The sequence below is a fragment of the Phaethon lepturus genome, unplaced genomic scaffold (genome assembly GCF_000687285.1).
Source record: "Phaethon lepturus isolate BGI_N335 unplaced genomic scaffold, ASM68728v1 scaffold5241, whole genome shotgun sequence".
Lineage (NCBI taxonomy): Eukaryota > Metazoa > Chordata > Aves > Phaethontiformes > Phaethontidae > Phaethon > Phaethon lepturus.
The window spans coordinates 32,019-55,332 of NW_010518323.1; the positions used below are offsets into that span (position 1 = coordinate 32,019).

Consider the following 23,314-nt stretch of genomic DNA (forward strand, 5'->3'; position numbering starts at 1 on the left):
CTTCAAGGTAGAAGATAAAAACCAGTAGCTTCTGAAAGATGTATCTTACTGGTCTGCAAAAGCCAAATAACGCTACAGACCTGTACAGCCATGCCGAAAACTCAGCACTCTCCCTAGCTCAGCAAAGACCCAACATTGTTTTATTTCTGCCAAAAGCCACTATTGACACGCTGCAGCTGGATTTCCTGGTAGTTCACAGTTCAGTGGGCTATTCCTGCTATGAAGCACAACATATCCAAGCAGCACATTGTTGTTAAAGCTAAAAAAATTTCATTGTATGGGAGTAGTTTATGGTCTTTATCCAGGTGGCAGTTTTGGATGTAATATACTCTGAATACATGATGAGGCATAAAGCACACTAATGTTACCAAGATGAAGAAGAAACTCTTTGCCTGAGCCCTGAATTCCACATGGGAGTTGATGTCAGGCCAGTATTTCACAGCCAGTCTATAGATCACAGACAACTGGATTATGGTAAGCACAGCACAAACTGCCACCAAAATCCCAACCAAGCAGTAGTTTATGATCACCATGGGCGCCTCTTGCATCTCCTTGTGGAACTGAAAGCATTCAGAGGAGTGGTAGGTCTTAGAGGTGCCATAGTACGAGAGAAGAACGGGAGTGATCACCAGGGCTCCCACCAGCCAGACAGCAGCCACCCAGGTTGTAGTGTAGCACTTCCTAAACTCGAGACGGAAGAGGTGTATTATGATGATAGCCACGTAAAACGCGAAGGTGGTGTACATGTGGAGGTAGATGATGATGCTTGCCAGCCTGCAGGCAAACTTCCCAAATTTCCATTCCCGTAAAATGTAGTAGCTGAGGCGGAAGGGGATGCTGAGTAGCATAAGGGTGTGCAGCACCAGGAGGCTGATGATGATAGTGGTCATCACAGATTGCGATCTCCTTTGAAACAACTGATGGGACATCATGATGACCCCAAGGGCGCCGCCAGCCAGGTCAATGATGTACAGGGCTATGAGAATGGTGCGGAGCTTCTCTGAGGTGTCCGGCAACGTTTCGTTGGAGGAATGGTTCTGCTGGGTTATGCTGCTGTTAGGCATCCTCCTAAGCTTTTCTTTCGAAGGTTACTGAAGGTGAAAAATGGGAATTTTAAAAACAGACGTGTTTTCTTTGTCGCTTCCTTTCTTGTTAACTATGGAATGTCACAGATTCATGAAAGGATATTTTACTGAATTGTGTTTGAAATTATGTCATCCCATGCAGTATACAAACTTATAACTGTTGTCATACTGTATATGACAGCAATAACCCATGCCTCTCAGTGTAAAAAACCCACATTTTATATCATTATGAATGAGTTTTTAATATACTAAACTGCCTTCTAGGATCTTTTTTCAATTATTTGCCTCTAGATTCAGCCATTTGAAATAGCCAAGACACTGTCTGTTTGTAAATTATCCAAGTTTAATCTGCACTCATGTTATAAAGTTAATTGAAGGTGGGAAAAATACTGAAATGTATTAATGAAGAGGTTTTGTGTATACTTTATGAAGACACCTGAGCCATCTTTTTAGCATCTTTCATCTACAGATGAAAATTCAATTTCTTCTTGCTTCGGCTCCAAGTCTTCTTGCTACAGAATTTCACCTGAGCTACTCTACTATGAAAAGTGAAGAAAAGCTAAAAATGAATTTAGGAACAATCTTCTGAACGTTATAATCCTACTGGCACTTGTTGAACATAGCCACATACAGCTGCATTCCTATTTAGACTTCAGGCAAAGTGTGGACTGTTCAGTTGTTTGGGCTTGCATACAGATTTCTGTACAAATATACAGGGATGGCATGCAGGGTACATGCATACTTTGCTAACGAAATCTGTCCTTACCTTATGAGGAGTTTCAAAAGAGCAAAGTAAGAGCTGAAAAATGGTCTTTTAAAAAAGCAGTGTCTTCCCTCTGTGATTCCTTTGAAGTTTGAAATCAGTAAACTTGTTTTAATTGGCAATTCTTAATTCTGTTGCACTCATCTGTAAAATGATAGACTGCAACTGCAAAACATTTTCAGAGAAACTTCTTACTTATGAAGCATCAGGCAAAGCATCTTTAGAAGACCATTGAAGTATTGTGTCCAAGACTGATATAAACATTTCTGTTCACTCCCTTTTAAAATGCATGATCTTAGAAACATTTCAATGGTTAAAATTGTATACCCGCCTAATGCCTGAGAGAGGCATGAGCAATTTGCTTTCCCAGAAACTTTGCTATAACAAAAGTTCTGCAAGCTTTGAGAAGATGCCTTTCTGCTCTTGACACAAATTCATTTTCCAACACATATTATTAATATTTCAATCTGGCTTTAAGAATGTACAATATTTTTGTGGCTATAAACAGCATAATTACAACCTAGATGCCAACATTTTATATTACTCAGAAATAGATTATGTTTTTTCAATATTTATAGAAATAAAATATTTAAATTTTACCTCATAATCTCTTATTTTTGTGACTTCCCCCTTCTTCACCATTTCACGTGTCCATAATATACGGCATATATAACCAATGTGAAGAAAAGAGCCTTTGGTGTTACTGTTTGACTGAAAACGGTTGAGGGTTTTCTCAGCCCACATACAGGAAGGCAAAAGCCTTTTTTTCTTGCTTTAGTGTGATAGCAATCTGCTGAGCTGTCAGAGACCATCGTTGTGCTCGGACATGTAAGACAGACTCACCCGTCAGGACTACTTCTGCCCAAAATTCAGTCAGTCATAAGGCTCAGATGTGCAGTGATTCCCTGAGCTGTACAACTACTACAAGTTACTGGGTTTTGCTGCTAAGCAAGTAAGAAGTGCTACTGATCAAGTGAAGAAATATGCAGCTGAGCAGAGGATTTTTCATTATATATACACTCTTCCCCTGAACTTGTTTCATGTTTAACAATTAAGCTAAATATGCCAGAATAACAAAGTGTTTAGCAGAGTAAACAAAAGATTTCACTCTAACATGCTATTAGATCTTAAAGAATTCAGAGGACATTACTCACTGTTTAAATATTATAAGTAAAATAAGCTTCAGACATACATCAAATGCGACTTAAGAGTTCCTGCTGTTAAAAAAAGACATGCAGAGGCCAGTGACGCTTGAAGATTATGCCTGAACTGCAGGCATGACTGCTGACCCCAAACCATACCGTTAGTATAAGGTCGTTCACTAAAAAGAGGAAAGCATTGAGTCAGGGCTCTTCTAAAGACATTAAAAAGCAGTTTCTTGACTGGAAATTAAACAGAAAAAAAGTTATCCTGGTTTATTTTTCAATTAGAGTTCTAGACCATAGTCAGAGTCATCAGTACTCAAACATGAAAGGACAACACACAAGGTTTTGTGAGCAATAACATAAAACCAATATTCCATCAGGGCTGAACTAGCATTGCTCTAGCCGTCATGAAGTCATCCTCTGCTGTGGATATGAGGATGGTTCCCTCCAAGAGGTTTCTCTCCTATTATTAAGTACAGTCAGAAGAGCAAGATGCAAGAGAGAACTATTAGAAGTAAATAAACACAAAGACTCAAAAATACAAGGGTGCTAAAAGTCAGGGAGAGAAACAGAAAGGGTTGTGAGAGTGAGCAAGAATGTGGAGACAGCAGTCGGTGAGACATTCTCAGGATAAACTCTGAAAGCTTTGAGGGAGCAGTTACCATCTCATCTAGACCAGGACTCAGAACAGGAGGGATGCCCATTTTGGAGACTGCTTATGCTCATGGGCTTGGTGTGAGAGAAACGTGCAATTGCTCCAGCAGACAGAGCACTGAAGAAAAAACAGCTATGTGAATAATGGTACTCACCAGGTGTGGTTCCAGCATCACTTAATTCTGCGTACCTGACATGCTAACGATGGTGTTTGGATGGCAAAATGATCTGCTGGTTCTGCAGAAACACACAGGAAGGTAGGGAACAGCCTGGTGGTTTCGATGGGTTAGAGCAATCATGAAACTACATCCACAGCCTCTGGGTAAAGCAGGGAAATTCCTGCAGCCTTGTGCTCTGTCCACAGGACCTGAAGTGATCCACAAAGCTTGAACAACCAAGCAATAATGCAGAAGAGCCATGAAGAAATTGCATTCCTGAAATGGCTGCTATGTGGCAGCCAGCGCTCCGGACAGAGCCTGGTCAGGCTATGCGATCAAGAGCTTTGCGCACTTTATTACCTTGTTGAATCCAGCCGGAGTCTTTGGATGTAAAGTGATGCCAAAAACCCTGCAAAGGTGTTGCATAGATAATTCTCTCGTCACCTTGGGGAGAGCGCCCTTGGCTGACAGCAGAACTGCCGAGGGTCAGGAACTGAACTTCTCAATTGATGTTTCATACCTCTGAGTCACTTTGTCCTCAAAATGTTCCTTGAAGATTGTATGTTGAAGCTGTTCAGTGTGTTAACATTTCATCTTCATATTCTTCTTAAGAAAAAAAAAATTTAAAAATCACTCAATTCAACTCTGTAATCTAGGTCATAAGTTTTAGGTCAGTTTCTTTGAGTACAAAAGGAAATTGAGTCACATCAGCTTTTTCAAATGAACTTTCAGATCTTGGTTTTGCTTCTTACTTTGTCAGCATGTAGTTTGCCTTGACCAGTGGTGAGAATAAAGGTTGAAAGAGAAATACACATATACACATCAGAGATACAGGTCAAGAGTAGCATCACAAATGGATTTTAAGGAAGGAAAGAACTGAGCATGTCTGGTTTAACCTGGGGGGGAAAGAAGACAAAGAAAGGTGAAAGTTTAAATTATAAAGAAGAGAAAATGAAACAGAAGAAGCAGCAATAGTTGAGAGAAGAGGAACAAGGCCTGTTGGATGTTCAGAGACAGGATGGGTCTCTGTGGAAGTGTGACTGACTGTGCCTATGCATGGGTGTAGCGGAGTTCCTTTAAGCAGGGGCTACATCCGCAGTAGAACTCTAAGTTCTTGATTTCATTTCACTTCTGCACAATTTCCTCTGCTTTCTGTATCACTTTGTAAGAAAATGTTATGTTTACTGGCCAGTATAATAGCAGCGAAGGTTTCACATATGAACTCAAGAGCTTCTTTCTGTCTAGGAACAACCATAAAACTGCTCTACCTTGTGTTACTGGGTAAGTTTCCAATTTTAGCTACTTCCAACCTAGGGTCATAATTGTTGATAATTTAAATTATTTATTAATATTAAACTCTCTATTGCTACTTACTTATAAGAACTGAGCTCCATATAGGCCAGAGTCATAAACAGTAAGATAAGGAACACCTGTGTCATGTCTTAACGTACTGCTTCTTCTGCGATTGCAGATTCAGTCACAGTTCTTGCTGTCTTACTCCTACTTTGTTAGACATGAGTCACAGGTACTGGAAAGTGAGTAAATCACACCCCATGGTTAATGAACTTGCAGGATAATCCCTTTAAGTTGCCAATCCCTCCCGCCAATGCAGCATGAAGAATTTAATAACTTCAGCCAGTAGATGGTCAACAAGGTTAGCAGGAGATTTGAGATTCTTGGACTAATCTTCTACTTATTTGGTTGTAGATTTGCTGAGAAGTTTCTCAGGCTTTGTTTGACAGGATGGAAGAGGCTATCTGGCTTCTCTGTTTATTAGAAATAATAACATTTAGTTGCCTCAGTCGTATCTATTTAATATGCCTCAAAGGTAGACATTATGCTTTATGTAAGTAATATAGCATGGATTTCTGTGGAGAAATTTGGCAGACTGTATCACAGGCAGGCTATGACTTGCCTTTTGAAACAAAACTGTTATTTCTTGGGTTTGGTGCAAGAAGATGAGATTTATTATTACAAGTTCAGGAACTTGTCATTATTCTCCTGTGCTGGTACATACCAGTTTAGTAGTAAGTTAGAAGATTTATGAGATAGTTATGTCCTACTCTTTGGACTAGTTGCCCTCCAACACCTGTAGAGGCAATTAAAATTGTTGCTGCTTTAGGTTATTCCAGAAAATTGATAATCCTGGCTTTAAAGCACCATTGTACTCAGGAACAGCTGCAGAGAACTACATGTGAGCCCAGGATCTGGCACTGACAGAGGAATCTTTTCCTGGCCCCAAATACTTTCCTTTCTGCTTGAACACACTGCCACCCAGCCTCCTTGTCAAGCTCAATTCCCCTTGCTTTCATTCCCACAGCCCTTATCAGGAATCTGTGTTTCTAGGGATAGCCCCACACAACGCTAGTTCTCTCCATTTCTCATGTCCTTCTGCTTGATAAATACAGTCACAGCGCCCAAATTCTTCTTTCCTGATACTATTATGGAGAAAGAATAAGCTTCTGCAGGAATTAGATCCCGGCAACAAAAGTTTCCTTGACACAGATTTGGGCAAGGCTTAATGCTTATTAAACTAAAAACCAATTAGAAAGAAAACACATAAACAAATTAACTTATGCAGGGAAGCAGAGAGCCTCATTGCACTGACAGCAGTTTTCAATGCATTACAGGAAGCATGGATGGTGCCCAAAACACATAGGTGGTGCTTTCAAGGTGGGGTGGAGAGGTTGGTTTTGGGGTTGTTTTTTGGTTTTGAGTTGTTCTTCCAAATTCCCATTGATCTTAAGTTCCCAGAGATCTTGTAACTGTGTGTTTGTGACCATCTCCCACAAAAATGAGGCTTACCTTTAGGGAGGAAAGTTTCCCATTTTTCTAGAAGAAGGGCGAGTGCTCATGTTCTAGATGGGGTTGCAGAGCAAGCACTAGAAGACAAGGACTAGGACTCTGAAAATAAAAAATGTTTGCATTTTTCAGGAAATTAGTTTGTAATTTGATGATTCTGGTGTCTAGAGGCCTGTCACCAGTTTCATCACAACAGCCATCCCAAAAAGCACATCTGTTAGAAAAACAATTATTTGAAATACTGAGAACTTGAACTATGAGGTATCAGCTCTCTAGAACCCAGACCTGTGAGCAAATCAGAAAAAATAGGTTAGCATTGATCCTTACTGGGGGGTGGGGTGGTGCAGGCATGGAAGGGGTAGGAATCAATATCAATAGTGTGAATTCTGAGATATAAAATAAATTAAATGTCAGTATGAAACAGAAGACCTAAAACATCTCCAATATATAGTGATAGTATTTCATGCTGTTCTCTGTGGTGGAAAAGAGACTAGCTGTAAAACTAGAAGATTTTTTAGTTCCTATCACTAAATAGAGATTTGAATACAAAATCTGTGCTGCATGCTACCAGCCTTTTTCAATTTAATTTCCTGTGGGATTTCCAAAGGCACCTAGAAAAGCAAAAATGAATTTGAAATTTGAATATTTTGGCTGGTGGATGCCACTACAGAAGCTGCTTCCTTCAAGTCCCTGGAAGAAAAGACAGGGCCAAGGTGTGGAAAACCTGCAGTGGGGCAAATGCACAAGCAGAGGAAATTCCAAAGCTGAGGCTATTTGTGCAGTGTATTTACAAAAACTGACTCTCTCACTCTCAGAGTGCCTTGTCCATAGCATGGCCACCATTTGCAGAAGAAAATACAACAGAGAAAAAAGCAGTTCTGCAACAGTTAATGATAGAAGTGGCTTAGGAAGTAAAGTGTTGTGCAGACAAGAATAATCTGAACAGATTTAAAAAGAGATACTCATCAACTGTTTAAAGCATACCTCCTCTCTGCCCTGCCTTGGAAAAGGTTCTGTTGACTTCTTCAGAGATGCCAGTAGCAACCAGGAATGAACTTATGTGCTGGCCAGTCCATCACCCATGGTAAGACCAGCAGGCCCAGCAGACCCATATATTTCTCAGAGCAGAGTTGGCATTTTATAGTCTAATCACAAATATCACTGGCATCATCAGATCTGGAAACTCAATGGTTTAATGAAAGACTGCCAAAGTTACAAAACAATTAGGATCTCTACTGGGGTCTCTCTCTAGGCCTCAGGTTTCTTTTGAGTCAAAAGCACCCAGTTCTTCCTCTTTTCAGGAGAAGGTTCCAGATCTCTTAAATGACAATAGTGATTACCCCAGCTACTCTGACTTACATCCAGGCCAGCACTTCTGCTCTTTCTACTGTTATAATAAGTAGTGACTACAGCTTCCTTATAGTGTTCAAAAAAAATGTAGACGTGGCACGTCAGGACATGGTTTAGTGGGCATGGTGGTCTTGGGTTGATGGTTGGACTTGATGATCTTAAATGTCCTTTCCAACCTTAACTATTCTGTGATTCTTCACAGGAAACAACAAATGGCCTTTAAGAGGAAAGACATTTAAATCAATAAAGCAGACTCTATGCTTATTTAGGTTTGCTATTTGCTGAAATGTGAGAAACTGTTACTTGAGAGCATGTCCCAAAGCAACACAGAAAGGCTTTTTGCTCACTATTATGGATAATATCTTTAAAGTTATATATATTTTACATATTACTAAGTAATTCAGCCACATTCAGCATTTGGAAGATGAAATAACAATGCCATTTCTGCTGCCGTTTTTGCTAATTGGGAAATCTCTGTGCTTCCATTGTACATGCTGTTTGCAGGGATGAAATAAAACGAGTGCCATGCCATATGTCTGTTTATACCCCATACTCTCAACACATGGCACAGAGAATATGTACAACCAATCAAAATGCTCTCGTACTAAAATGATTATGATCATCAAACTGTCTACATCAATTCAGTCAATAGCTTTTGTTGTTTCTTTGTTTTCTCAGTTCAAGGATTTGAGCAATTACTGTAATTGTAAGAATATTTCTACCCTAAAGCATAGTTGGGCCATACAGCTAATTAACATACTTTAAGCTAACTCTATGAAAATGAAATATGTGATAGGTTCCAAATGAACCGTTTAGCAAAGTCCTGTTGGACTTATCTTTCCATTGTAACAAAAATAGATTGTAGAACAAGAGAATGAGATGGAGGGGATCATTTAAAATGAAGTGATTAACTTAATTGCTTTTCTTTCAACCACCGGCGGTTCCTAGAAGTGAAGGATGGGAGAAGCCTTTGTTAATGCAGAAGACACAGGGCGGAAATTATTTCTGTATGCACAACACAAGGTTACTTTATAAAAATCTTGTACTCAGCTACCAATCATTTTTGAACAACTGAAACTCAAATGAGTACAAAATGTCACAAGCCTGAAACTTGAATATTTTAATGCATCAATTTCCAGCTGAAGAGAAACATGGAGAAAGGGAGTCAAGAACAATGACCAAATTCCTCCATTCCTAATATTGTCCCACTGTAGGCAATCAGACTTGGCTTCAGAGAGAGAGGAGAGGGCATAAGGGGGTCCTTAGGATTCAGCAGTTACCTCCCTTTGGGGGTAGAGGCAGGTCTTCTTCTGGTGCTTTTTCTCCACTTTCCATGGGAGCACGCAGGGGTTAGTGGGTGGCCAGTGTTCCTGAGCTCCAACAAGCCTCTCCTGTCTCTGCTTCTGGCTTGAAAGTCTCTGAGCAAATATGGTGGAGCCGAGATTAAGAACCTGCTGGTCTTCATCCAAAGATTCGGTAGGGGAACATCCTCAGATCCAGGAAGAGCCTTAAATCCATGCAATCCAGCAAAAATACAGCACTTTCTAGTGATGCACTCCTTTCCCAAAGAGTAGAGGGAAAGATCAAAGCCTGTGGATGAAGAGGACAGACTGCCAGAAGCACTGTAGCTCTTGAACTCAACAGGAGGAATCAAAACCCCAAGATGTTTAAAGATTGAGGGGAATGGTCAGCTCCAGGGATAAGGCCTGGAAAACGGGGGCAAAAAAGTTTTTAGAATTAGGTAAGAGAAACATTTGATAATTTAGAAAAGGAAAAGGTAGATCAAAATAAGTTTGAACAGCAGGAAAAGCAAGATTGCTGTTGCTCAGTGAAGCAAGTGAAAGGAAGGTGACCTGTGCCTCTTTCAGACCCACGTGCAGCCGGAGGCAGCACCCACACTGGACTGCTGCAAGTCTGAGAAGGCATCTGTGGTAGTACTCATGTGGAGGTTCATCCACAGGGTAAATATACATTCTGGAAAGAGTTAAAACGAGAAGCTGGTGTCTCTTTAATCGTAGCTGGTGGGCTACTAAGGTCCTTGCAAACCTGCCTTGACTGATCTCCTATTGTGTAGTGCCAGTGTTGTCAGCCGGCTGTTCGTACAGACCTCCAGGACCTCAGAAGGTACAAATCCTTCGGTAGGGAAATGCAGTCATCCAGACTGTGAAATAATTGAAAGGGCCTGAAGTCCTTGCTCAGCTCCCATTTAAAATACCTGTGAGAAAAAAAGCAATTGCACTTCACAGACGATCACAGGAATAGCTCAAGCCAGCTCAGGTTTTATAAATCACAATGCTTTTAGATATGTTTCCTGTATACCCTTGAGATAAACAGAAGCCAAAAAACCAACACAGGTCTTTCTCTGCCTTATCTACTATTTCTTTCTCACTTGGAGGTCCGTTCCCTGTTCGTATAAAAGCCTTCTCTGTGGTACTGGACTTAGCGTCCTACAGCTGCCTCCCAAGGACGACGGGGCTGTTTCGCCAGGGTTATCATTGACTCATGTTACAGATTTGCAGCCCAAAGTGTTTTGCTTGCAGGATAACTGCGGCCGCACATACCTGCATGAAGAGATCTTGCATGATCCAAGTGCAACAGACATTTACCTACTCCAACCACATGTAACATCCCTTCAGTAGCTATTTACTCGCTACAAGAAATAAGCTCAGGAGGAAGATTTTCTTTCCAAGAGGTCATACTTTTCCTCTAAGCAAGCCCCAACCTCTTTGGAGATTCATTTTATTTAAATCTGAGAGAGGGAAAAAGCTGCCTTAGATATGATTAATAATTTGATCTAAAGTGCATATGAAAATAAGGGAGAGAGTTTACCCACACATTTCAAAGGTACATAGATTTATGTGTTTCAATTGTACATTTCCAATGTGCAAAATAGCAGAAATAGCTGTAGTAGAAATAAGCATCTTTAAAATCATTATATTTATCTGTAAAGCTGAAGGCCTAATTCATCTAAAAATTCAAAGTTATATTCCTTTGCATCAGAAAATGTAAACTCTCAAAAATAAATCCAGGGATTATGTCCTCAGTTCAAAGGAGAACGGTGAAAGAGGCAATTAATTCTCTTACTACTTTTTTTTTCACTAAGCATGGTTTTAGGCATGACTGTCAAACCATTGTCAGCCAGTATCAAGCAGTTGTTTCCAATGAGAAGCTAAAAATTTATTGATTTAAAGTTGCTTGTTAGATCATCCTGATACCTGAAAATCATCCTGATCAAAAAATGAATAAATAATATAGGGTTTTCCTATTTGAGCCTTGGGGATTTTTTGCTTTGCATGTTCAAATTTAACAATTTGAATAAAAATAAGGTTGTACCAAAGTCCAATGTTATTTTCAAATCTCTTTGGTGCAATCCAAACCACCAATTTAAGAATTTTCACAGTCTTTTAACTCCTTCTTTAAAAACGTGGCTTAAATTCTGAAGTGTGGTGGGTTGACCCTGGCTGACAGCTAAGCCCCCACCCAGTCGCTCGCTCCATTCCCCCCGAGGGATGGGAGAGAAAATCAGAAGGGCAAAAGAGAGAAGAAAACCCATGGATCAAGATAAAGACAGTTTAGTAAGTGAAAGGTGGGGGGAAATAGGAAAAAAAAAAATTAAGTGACGCAAAAGCGACCACCACTCACCACCAGCACACCAGTACCCAACCAGTCTCCGAGCAAGAGCTACTTTGGAAAAACTTCCCCTGAGTTTTACTGCTGAGCGTGGTGTTACATGGTATGGACTATCCCCTCGGTCGGTTCAAGCCGGCTGTCCCAGCTTCATCCCCTCCCCACTTCTTGCTCACCCCCAGCCCACCAGCTAGAGAGGCAGACTGGAAAAAAGAGAAGACCCTGGTGCCATGCAAGCATGGCTCAGCAAGAGCTAAAACACTGGTGTGTTATCAACACTGGTTTGGCCACTAACCTGAAACACAGCACCATACGAGCTGCTACGGAGAAAATTACCTCCATCCCAGCCAGACCCGGTACAGAAAGGAAAAATGCAATTTTGAAGCAAACGTTTTGAAATACGCTGAAAATGTAACAAAATATGAATCTTTTAAAAATGAAAGCTTTTATTTAGAAAAAAAAAATTAAAAAGTATGTTCAGAAATCTTTTCTGGAATCCAGGAAAAAAATCTTTCTATCATGCAATTTTCCTCTGAATGGACCATACTTAAACAATAAGGGCCATACTAAATATTTTGCCAAAAGCATCTGTCTCTAGTAGCAAAAATCCATCTTACTGTTTGTAAAGGAAGGTAGGGGCAGAGTGGCTTCGGCTATTGGAAGATGGGGCATATCAGGTGAGCGAGGACCTCAGGTGTGAGGGTCAAACACGGCATTGAAAGACCACTGAAGAGGAGGTGGTGGGAATAAGTGGCTGTCGGTCAGGAGCAAAGCTTCTCAGTGCTGGATCTGATACCCTTCAACATCCTCACCACAAGCTGCGTGACAGGACAGGGCTTTGTGGATCACACCAAATGGGAGGGAGCAGTAATACACTGGAGGGCAGGGCTGCCGTTCAGAGGGACCTCAGCAGACCTGGGGAATGGGCCATTGGGGATCTTACGAGGATAATAATAATAATAATAATAACAATAACAATACAATTACAATAATAATAATGATAATGATAATAGTAGTAGTACTACTACTAATAATAATAATAATTTGAGAGGGGTGGAGCTGTGGGCCAGAAGCCCAGAGAAGGTGTTTGGATCCTCCGTCTTAAAGATTTTACCACACACAAGTAGACACAGTCCTGGGCAGCTTCATCTAACTTTGAGTTTAGCCATGCTTTGAGCAGAGGATAGAACTAGAGGACCTCGAGAGATCTCTTACAATCTGTTTTTTCCTATGATTCTGTGATTTTAACTCATCTTAATACCACAGAGGTAAACCTCCCCTCCACACCTTTATTTCATGTTCACAGCTTTGTGAAGGCTCAAGTTACTAAATCTGGTTACTGAATATAGTAACTAACTTACAGCAATTATTAATGTGGAACATTTAGTAACACAAATCTAAATTACTGTTTGCTCCTACACCCATTCTGACCTCCAGAACAAGACTTTGTCCTTGCTATTATTTTATCAGCTCAGGGTTTTTCTGTTACAGCAAAAATATCCCTTGACATTAAAACCATGAAACCACTTTGGTCCAACATAATTATTATTTTTTTTCATTTTCATTTCACCAGTAACTGCAGTGGTTTCACACTCCTACACACTTTTGTAAAAGGTGTTGTTATGGCGATGTATTTCACATGCTGTATTTTTCCATATGCCTCTGTTACCAATTTTTTGCACCCCTTGTAGAGTTGAATATGCCCACGAGTGACTAGTTTTGGGGTATTTAATCAAGGTACAGCTGAGACTTTTCCTGCAGATTCATTTTTGTCTTACAGTTTGGCTTTACTTATTTGTCTGTGAATTAACTGCTTACTGTCTAATTTCACTTACATGTTTTTCACCTCTTCTTCTAATTTTGCTGCTTACTGTACTTCACATTCATTGGGGTGAAAAAGCGGCTGGTGGTGTTTGCCAGCCTTGTTTATCCCCCACACCCCACTGCTGCATTACAAAAAGCTCCATCTCTCCTAAAACACCCGAGAAGGCTCAGCCTTCCAAATTGCTTAATCGACTGAACATTAATACTGCTCAGTGAAAGAGGGATCAGCTTGGGTTTGCAGCTGCTGTTAGTGATGGACACAACTCCACTTTCACGTGTGATTATTTTTTGCTATTTCATTTGTGACTGAGTTTTCAGGTCGATTATTGTTGAGACAATGTACAATGCATGAAAGTGTGCAATATCCACTCAGCAGCCCTGAAAGGACCATATTCTTGAATATCAGAGCAGTGCTACAGTAATTTGTCTCTTTATTTATTACAAGATTGCATACAGAGCAGATAACAGCAGAGCTAACGAGGCTATGCATATATATGGGCTACACCAGTAATGAGAAACAGCTATGCTAATTATCTCTGCTCCCTAATGAAATTAAATTCATGCAGTAAATGCATTTATAATAAAGTTAATACAAAATCAAAGTATATCAGTTTCTAATTCCTTCACTGTGTCAGGGTGACATAAACAATATCATGATTATATATTATCATGCAACAGTAATCATTGACATGGAGGAAGGGGGACTTATTGTTGGTGGGCTGAGGTTGTTCCAGTCTCCATCAAAGGAAACGATAGCTTCCTTCCCTCACCCCTTCCTCTCCTCCAGACATGCCGACTGGTGAGTTAGTGAACTATTATTTCTCACCTTTTAAGTTAATTTTGGAAAAATAACTTGATACATTAATTTGCACATGTAAATTCCTTAAAAGCAATGTAAGCTCAAAATGTAAGCTTGAGTAGAAGACATAAAGCAGCATTTTTTCCCACTGAGCTTACAATTATTTTCACAATTGAGACAATGGTGACAAGGGCTGTTGATGCTTCCATTGTGTCCTGTAACCTTTCAGTCCACTTGCTTGCTGGTCTATCTTGGGGACAGTCACATCATCTCCATTGTTGATAGTTGATAGTTGAATGTTAACTTGGCCATGCCTTCTTGTCTCAGATGTCAACACATGTCATTCTACCTGGCCAGCCTGGTCTGTCTATGCTCCTTCATCCTGCTGGTGAAAACAGAGGTCAACTTTGGAATCTGGGGTAGCTAGTGGTTGTCCAGGGCCAGGGTCTCTGGTGGCAAAAGGCTATGTGTCTGTACAGTCTGTGTGGCTGGAGGCTTCTGAGGTTGTGGGTGAATTTCATCTGATGGAGACCCAAGTGTAGGCTCTGTTGCAGCCCCAGCTCTAGTGGCAGTACTGGTGAGTCCCCTGGAGCTTCATGGGCTGCGACTGTGATGCCATGGGATGGTCAGCACAGAGACCAAGTCCTCCTCAGTCATTAGGCAGTTGATGATATCCAATGGAAGAGAGGTTGAGGTGAGCCCAACACCAGGGTTCTGTTCCAAACAAAGCTGAGTACAGTGCACAGTTTATTCCCAAGTGGTGAGCTGAATTCTTAGCAAACTGCACAAAGCATATTCCCATAGACCGGTCCCATGAATTATTGTCTGCCATCAACTCCATGAGCACCTCCTTAATATTGCTGTTTGGATGCTCCACTAGTTGTTAGCTTTGAGAGTGTACTGGTTTTCCATGCACCAAGCTGAGCTGAGGCCACAAACGTTTTAGTTCTTGCATGACTTGAGTAACGAATTCTGTTCCATCATGACCCTGCAACAAGGGCTCCAAAAGTGAGAAAAAATCAAGAAGCTGTAGAACCACCTTAGTTGCTTTTTTTTGACATAAGTGGATGAACAACACAAAATTTGGTGATGCAGTCCTGGTATGCCATTATCCACTTCAAGCTGCCTAGACACAGGGACTGCATATCGATAAAGTCAATTTGCCCCCGTGCTAAGTGCTCCTTGTTCAGAACAGACCAGCTGGCAAACAGTTCCAAGTGGTGCCTTATTCTTTCCTGGCACACTACACAGAAGGATTTGAAGTGCTTGGCAGCATCTCTGGTGATGTTAACATGTTTAGAAGACACAGTTATGGCCTTCATGGCCAGTAAACATATGTGCTTTTTCGATGATATCGTATGTACCTTCAGTGCTCACATAATATGCGGGAGATTCCTCTTTCATCTGCCTCCCTTCAATCAGCTTCTCCATGTTGACACATTGTAGAATTTAATATCTGAAATGAAGAAAATAGCAAGCAGTTTATTAGCGATAATGCTGTGTGTCTGAATGAGGAAAGCAGTGATGTATACTAGAGTTAAAAAAAACCAGAAAAAGTAGGTTCTCCATACTTACTGTGTAAGCAGATAGTATTCCTGTCTTGACTTTGACTTGGGATTCTGTTTTGTCTTCTTTATTTCAGCAACAGTTGCACAATATTCTGCCTTTGAGATCACGTACTTGGAACATTCCTTACACTTTTTATATCGTTCTTCTCTAAATTAAACTTCAAAGTCCTGAGGCATCTTCAGGAATGGTTACACAGCAAGTAGAGAAATCTGATTCAACTCCCTCCTTTTATGTACAACTGCTCTCGCACCAATTTCTGATGTATGTTACAGTCATATTTTGAAACCAGTCATTTTGTAAAATGACTAAAATCTTCAGCCATTTCTCAAAATGACTTCCAGATGTTTTGCAAAATGACAAAAAATAGTAGGCAGGTATTATGCAAAATGAAGAATCTCTAGCTTTGTTAACTTACTAGCTTAAAAGACAACAGAAAGAGCTGTTTTATTTAATTTTATTTCCCAAACTGTTCAAAACCACACAGTATATCACTGAGCAAACTGTATGTTATATTTTCTAAAATAAAGACTCTCGTGAGGTCAACATTACTTTGTAAAACTTGCAGCTGTTCTTAATTTTTTTGTTCCACTCAACTGATATTTGAAGCACCTGACCTTCCCCACTAGAACAATAGTGACAATGGGTCACATTTTGTGAAATGCTAGAAACCGTTAGGCACTTCAGGTAATGATCAAGTAAAGAATGCAGTCTGGTGCTGTAATAAAATTGCCATTATTTTCTGGAATGCCTAAACCCAGTCATTTTATGTGTCTGAAACAGTCATTTCATGAAAGAACTGCAAATTTCCAATTTTTTTTTTTAATAGCTGCTTTCACAGTACCGTCATAATATATACAGATTGTCTGCTGTTTGGGTTTACACTTCTGAAGGCCAGTTTACTGTAGAGATAGTTTTATTCTTGCAAGCTGAAAATGGAGCAATTCTATAAATAAAAATGCAGGCTTTTTTTTAAACTTACAATGTTCATTTCAGTAACAATGTGTAATTTTTGTTGTTAGAGACATTTTCATAGTATAGGAAAGAGAACAAAACTCTTTTCTGCTGTAGTGATACCATCTCCAAAAGGTGATTTTGAGAAAATATTTTAAGAAATAAATATTTATTGCTGATTTGGTTTTAAAGAGTTGGTTTAACTGTTCAATTCACTTAGAAAGTTACGCTTGTCTTTATAGTGAAGGAACAGACCTACTCAGGAGGAACAATAGCTTCCCTGATATTTTATGAGAGCTTGCGGGGAATACATAAGAAATGTACGTAGAAAATTTGTGTTTCAAAAATCTATACCTTATTCCATAAAAAACTGCTTTTTTATTTGTGTTTCTACCTATACTTTGCAAATTCTCTTGAGTATCCTCCCAGTGGCCTTGGATTTCACAACCCTTGACGTAAAAGGGTAAGGCAGAAGAGCCCATGCCCTTTCCCCCCTCTCCTCCAGGTGTCCACAGCTCACTCGTTAGCACCCTGAGGAAACCCCAGAGGTAACCTCCCAGTTTTCCAGCTGAGACATCGGAGGCGGTTCGCCCCGTTATTTCGGGGAGCAGGTGTGCAGGGTTCTGCGCAAGCGTGTTGTGCTGTTTCCAGGGCCCACCCTGACTTGCTGAGGAGGGGGGTTGCCGCGCCTGTCCAGCACCGTGCTCTGCCAGCTCCAGGTCCAAGCGTGCAGCAGGAGGTTGATGCTAGCAGCAAGACAACCTGCTGCGGAGCATGCCCACGTTTTGCTTGAAGAGGCGGCTTCCGCTCAGCACAAACAACAGCAGGTCCAGACAGCTGAGGGCAGTCAGACTTAGAAAAACTTCATTGTAGCTTTCTAACTGGTCAAAATCACTCGCATGTTGTATGTAGTAGACCCTAAAGAGGTGATAGGGAAGGAAGCAAATTATGATGACACAAATGAAAATCAAGTTTTTCACCTGGGCCCAGAACTCTTGGTGTGACCAGAGGGAGGTGGAAAGTTTTCTTGTCACTTTCACCAGGATGAAAAACTGCAGGCCCAAGAGGACACAAGTAATGCAGGCAACAGCTACAATTATGGTGTAGTTCAGGGCTTTCACGCTCGCCTGCTGTAGTTCTTCGTGGAACTTAAAACATGTTGTATCATTGTATGAGCCTGAGCGTCCATACTCAAAGCACAAGACTGGCACCACAAAGACCATGACAAAGACCCACACGGCAGCGCTTGCTGCAATGGCATGCAGCTTCCTGTAAAACTCCACCTTGTCCTTCCATTGAAAGAAGACGAGCCACCGGATCACCAGCGTGATCACGTAGAATAGGAAAGTCAGGTACATGTGGATGTGCACCATTGCACTCACCATTTTGCAAAATGGCATCTTGAATACCCACTTCTTGTTGACATAGTAGTGCAGGCGGAAGGGCACTGTGAAGAGGAGGAGGCTGTGCACAACGACCAGGTTGATGATGGCTGTAGTGGTCACGGACAGACTGTTCATCTTGACCAGCACAAATGACATTGTGACGGACCCGATCCCACCTCCAGCGAAGGCAACTGAGTAGGCAGTAATCAGTATGGCACTCACGGTGTTGCTGTGAGTGAAGGCAGAGGAGGAGTCACTGCAGTTCCTATTCTCTTCAATCATGTTCCTGAAGTCTTCCTTGTACCTATTCTAGAAATGAAAGAATACATAAAGACTAAGATAGGAATGAGAAGGCCCACCTGAAAAGCCAGCAGAGCTTTCCACCTGGATCTTGCTCAGGGGATAATCCTGGAATCCTACAGTTAATAGCTGTAACCAGTAATTTTACCCAAATATCCTCCAGCCTCAAGAACAATGGCTGAGAAGGTTGGGTAGGGAAGCTGCTCTAGTCCTTAAGACATTGCTAGCCATGCCCTTAAAAACAAGCATGAGTTACAGTATGTGGGAAGAAGAGATCCTTAGAGAAATTACATGATTGTGGTGGTTTTGAGCTCTCTGTGTTGTTAGTTCCCCTCTCTTCTGAGCATCTGCATGCTTTTGCAGTGAAGATCAGAGATATTGTTTGAATTCTGCTACTCATTCATCAGATTGTTTATTTGCGACACAAACCTGCCCTTCCCAGAGCCAGATATAACCATATGTTGCTCTATCAAAGCTACAAATTGTGTTTGTTACGAAGAGCTGAGTTTTGCACACATTACAGTCAACTCCTCCTTCTCCGTGGACAGTTCATGTGAACAAGGGATTAAACACCATGGATACCCAGGCTCCATGGAGATCCTGCTCAGATCCTGCCAGACCAAGTAACGTGGGCAGTGCTGTCCTGGTGCTCAGGGCCATATCACATCTAATATGTGGTAATTGGGTGTTACAAAGTGGCCTGTTAGAAAACGTTAGGAAAGGATATCCTGGGTTAGTGCAAATAAGCCTGCCTGGCCCAAGCTGTGGCTAGATGAAAGTTAATAATAAATTTAATAAGTATGCTATATATTTTAATATATTACTGTTTCAAAGAGAGATTAAAAATAATCCTTATAATTCTAAATGTAATTTCTGGTAGGATTTTTAAGTACTACAAGATCATATGGGAGGGGAAGAGTTCAGATAGGGTGTTATCCTGAAGTGTGTTTGCGTCTATGAAAGTATGAAGAGGATGTCCACCCTACAGTCACAGAAAAGCAGGGAAAATTGAACAGTGCTGGGCTCTGTACTATCCCAGTTATACCGCTACTGCTACCTGAACAATAATTTAAAACTGACTTGGGTACGTCATTCATTTCACCAGTGAATCCCACAACACAAGAGGAGGTTTTCTCCTAAGTGAGTTTTTGCGATTTTTCTTTTAATGCTGCAGTGTTGTTAACTGCACAAAGTAGTTCCTCTATCTCTTTGTACGAGTGGTGTTTCAGCTTATTTTCATTTTTAGGTAGCACATACTGCCAGAAGTTGGGAGGGGAAAAAAGTTCTCTAGCAGTTCTCTCTTTTCTGGAAAAGATAAGTCTCCAAGAGCCAGAAAATATCTCACAGCAGAAGAGAAACAACAGAAGAGACCACCGAAACTAGTATCAAGCTACTTAAGAAATGGTCTTCCCCCATGCTGCTTAGCCCCTTGCCAAAGTCAGCTGGTGTAAACTCTTGCCAGCTGTAACAGCATTGCTTCAGTACTGAATCCAGCTTGCTTAAAACTAGCTTTTTAAACTATCTTACCATCACCTTGCACTTTACAAAGTGGCTGTACCCCATAGTACTCACAGAGTCAGTCTCATCCCTTCTTGCCTCCTCCACACACACCCCCCGGACCCAAACAACGTCTGAAGCACCAAAGAGCTCCTTCAGGACGGTACTTTGCAGCTTTGCCTCACCCGGGCATCTTCCCTTCATGCACACTAATGTTAGCTCTTGACATCTGTGAGGAAGGAAGGAGTACGGAGAGGACTTACCTCATTGCGCATTCAAAGGCAGAAAGCTTCTCCTCAAGGAGTTGTTCTTGTTTCTCTGCCTCCCTACACGCTCGAGCTACTGCCATTCAGTGGTATTGCTCAAGTATTGGTCTTCCTCTGTGTTAAGCCTCTCATCGCTTTGCTAAACTTCTGCCGGACACGTGCTTTGAACAGCCATGAGGAAACGATGTGCAACCACTTCATTTGAATGCCATAGCAATTTAAAGAGACATCTGCTGGTGCCAAGGGCTTGGGGACAATTGCCAAAATAGCTGTCTTCTAGTTTGACAAAGGAGGTAGATTGCCAAGAGGCCAGACGCTTTGTTCTTTCAGAAATATGATCAGCAAAAAGATTCTTGTGCCTTCAAAATTCATCAGTTATCAGTGTGGATAAGGCCGTCACATTAATTCCCTGTGATTTTCTGCACAACACAGTCCACAGGACTTCCCTGGACTGCTCTCTTCAGGCCAGAGCATGTCATTTACAAAAACGACTTGGTCTCCGTCAAAATTTTCCCAGTAAAAGAATATTAATTCCAACCTTCAGGAACTTGTTTGTCTTTTATCTTACTGTTAATTATCCTACTGCTTAATAAAAAAAAAAAAGAAGAAAAGGGTGAACCATATTTCTAGACAGAATTTGTACAACCTCAGCTTCCAAGCACGGTAAGTGCTTCTGGTTTTCCATTCAGATTAAAAACCCTTTGTCAAATTTTGGCTTTCCCTATAGATACCTGCAGATAAATAGAGATAAGAGGCAGAAGATCCTTATTTTCTCTTCATCCCAGTCATACTTGTGGCTCCTTACTGAACTGCCTCCATCAACCTTGTGCTCCTATTTGGTCCTTAGATGAACAGTTTTGCGTTTGGCAGTGGTAAAACACATGTTGCTAGTTTGCATCTGACTTAGAAATCCAAATCAACCTGTCACTGGTTTGTTCCTTTCATTGCTTACTATTTTCCCAACCAGGTTCATCAGTCACCATTATGTTACATCAACTTTATATCAACCTATTTAAAAAAAACCCAAAAATTCATTTGTCAAAAACAATGACACTCTTTCAATCTCTGCCAAACAGTAAGCTCTAGTCTCTGTATAACAAATGTTTGCAAAATTTATCTCCCTGTATATGTCTGCTGAGGAACTGGCAGGCTTCACACAGATTTTCATGTGTTCCAACACTTGGATTCTGCAGAAGTGTTTGAAGCCTGCATGCACCCAATTGAGAAGTTTCATTTGAATTTGGAGGGGAAAAAAGTTCAATTCAAATGAAAGGTTTCTATTCTTGACAGACTTAATAAAATGGAAAAATGACTGTTTGTCAGAACTGACATTTCTGCATTGAACTTGACTAGGTTGGAGGCAGTGCAAAATACAAATATGTTGTAACAAAACTCTTTAAAATGTGCATTTGTTTCACAAACATCAGCATTTAGTCTTAGAAATGCTTTCAGTTGAGGGCATTGTAATTGCTTTTCAATTTGTTCTAATTCCATGCTGTGTTATGGTAATGTAGACTATGCCACTAGAATAATTGCAGAATCCTCTTCATTTCAAAATAACCACACACACCTGAAGTTTGAAGTATAAACATCTGCTTAAAGGAAAACATTACAAATTAAAAATACAAAATATCAAGTGTGTGTTTACATTTAGATATTGACTTTTTCAAACAACTTTTAGTGAGTCCTCTAACTCATTCACTGTCTCATTGACTCATGTCTTTCAGGCTGTGTCATCATTATACTGATACTTTTTAGTTTAAATCCAGTCTATTGGAGAACAAATGGCATGGAAAAATATGTTGAGTTAGTCCTCTCTTGTTTGAGATTTTTGCTGTTTTTACACAAAAATGGAAACCATGGAACCCTCCTAAAAATAATTATTTACCATCCTAGCTATATCTTATCAAAGAGAAGAAACTTACCCTTCTGGTCTTTACAGAGGTTGGGTTATGTCAAACACACACAGAAAGATGGACGAAAACAAAATTAATTGCTTCACAATTTTAGGAGGCACTGTAGAACTACAGTATAGCAATATGAAAAAGGATGAAGCAACGTTTTCCTGTACTAGGAAATTACAAACAACAATGATGAAAACAGTTGTGCAGAAAAGCTTTAAAATATGTTCAAAATAAAACTGGACAATTGGATACATTTTCTTCTAAAGTTGCAAATATTGTTTTAAAAGCATTGCAAACCAAGGCTTTTCCTTGTTCTGTGTGTACTTACAGATTAGAGTTTATCTTCACTCTTCAGTCGTTGTTTACTTGGCTTTTCACTTTATGTGAGCTCTAGGAACAAAAAGCAAAACACCTTTTTATTTTAAAGATATTTTAAAAGAGTCACTTCCTTACTTCCTTCTTGGAGCCTATGACAAAGCAATGACCATGAGCCTCAGCTATGTGAGCGAGGGCTGCCCATAAGCACACAACCTTGGGAAGATTTTAGTTGCATTCCCAGTGGGGAATTCATGGGGTGAAGAACTGCCTTGTCGGCTGGTATATTACTATCCCTTACCAGTCACTTAATGCCTTGTCAGAACAGCTCGTTGGTGAATTTAGCACGGGATCCCCTAATCTGCAGCTATTTCTTAGCCATAGGAGATCTTCAAAGCCTTCCACTTCTGAACAATTACATTCTTCTACTGCCTAAAATGACCATGTTTACACACAAATGGAAGCCCCACAGATCACAGAGACGCTCGTTTGGAAAGGTTATTGCCCAGAGTGGAGGGCAACATTTGAAAGAGTGTTTTGAGAAAATAGGGTAGGACAGGAGCAAAATGTGATCTATATTGTAACTGCCGAAGTGTGGGTTTGGATATGGTTAGACTTACAGACATCAAAGTGTAGCTCACCCTAAAGCCCAACACCGTGTTTCAGCCTTTCTTTCTGCCAAGAGTGTAGCAAGGTCAGTTTTGCCCTCCTGCAAGCTTAACTAATTTCTGTCAGAACACACAGTTATATTTCAGTATAATAGTTTTGAAAGTAACAGGATTAACATTTAGTGTTTACACATAATCTTACACAAGAATATTTAACTGACTACATCCTGTTGCTTCACATTGGGTTAGAAAAACCTCAAGGGACATACTTGTGGTACTTCACAACAGGCTGGTATGTGATGGAGATGGTCT

The 23,314-nt window shown here is 40.5% G+C and overlaps 2 protein-coding genes across 2 annotated transcripts; both read right to left on the reverse strand.

Moving 5' to 3' along the window:
- Positions 1-200: 200 nt before the first annotated feature.
- On the reverse strand, positions 201-1,064 carry LOC104628179 (probable G-protein coupled receptor 141). The gene has a single exon (XM_010296681.1). It carries the CDS (start codon positions 1,062-1,064, stop codon positions 201-203), a length of 864 nt encoding a protein of 287 aa, XP_010294983.1.
- Positions 1,065-17,473: 16,409 nt separating this feature from the next.
- Positions 17,474-20,177, reverse strand: LOC104616095 (probable G-protein coupled receptor 141). Its single transcript, XM_010296682.1, has 3 exons — positions 20,173-20,177; positions 19,940-20,138; positions 17,474-18,421 (listed from the first exon to the last, which is right to left on the reverse strand). Exons 1-3 carry the CDS (start codon positions 20,175-20,177, stop codon positions 17,474-17,476), a joined length of 1,152 nt encoding a protein of 383 aa, XP_010294984.1.
- Between the last annotated feature and the right edge of the window lie 3,137 nt (positions 20,178-23,314).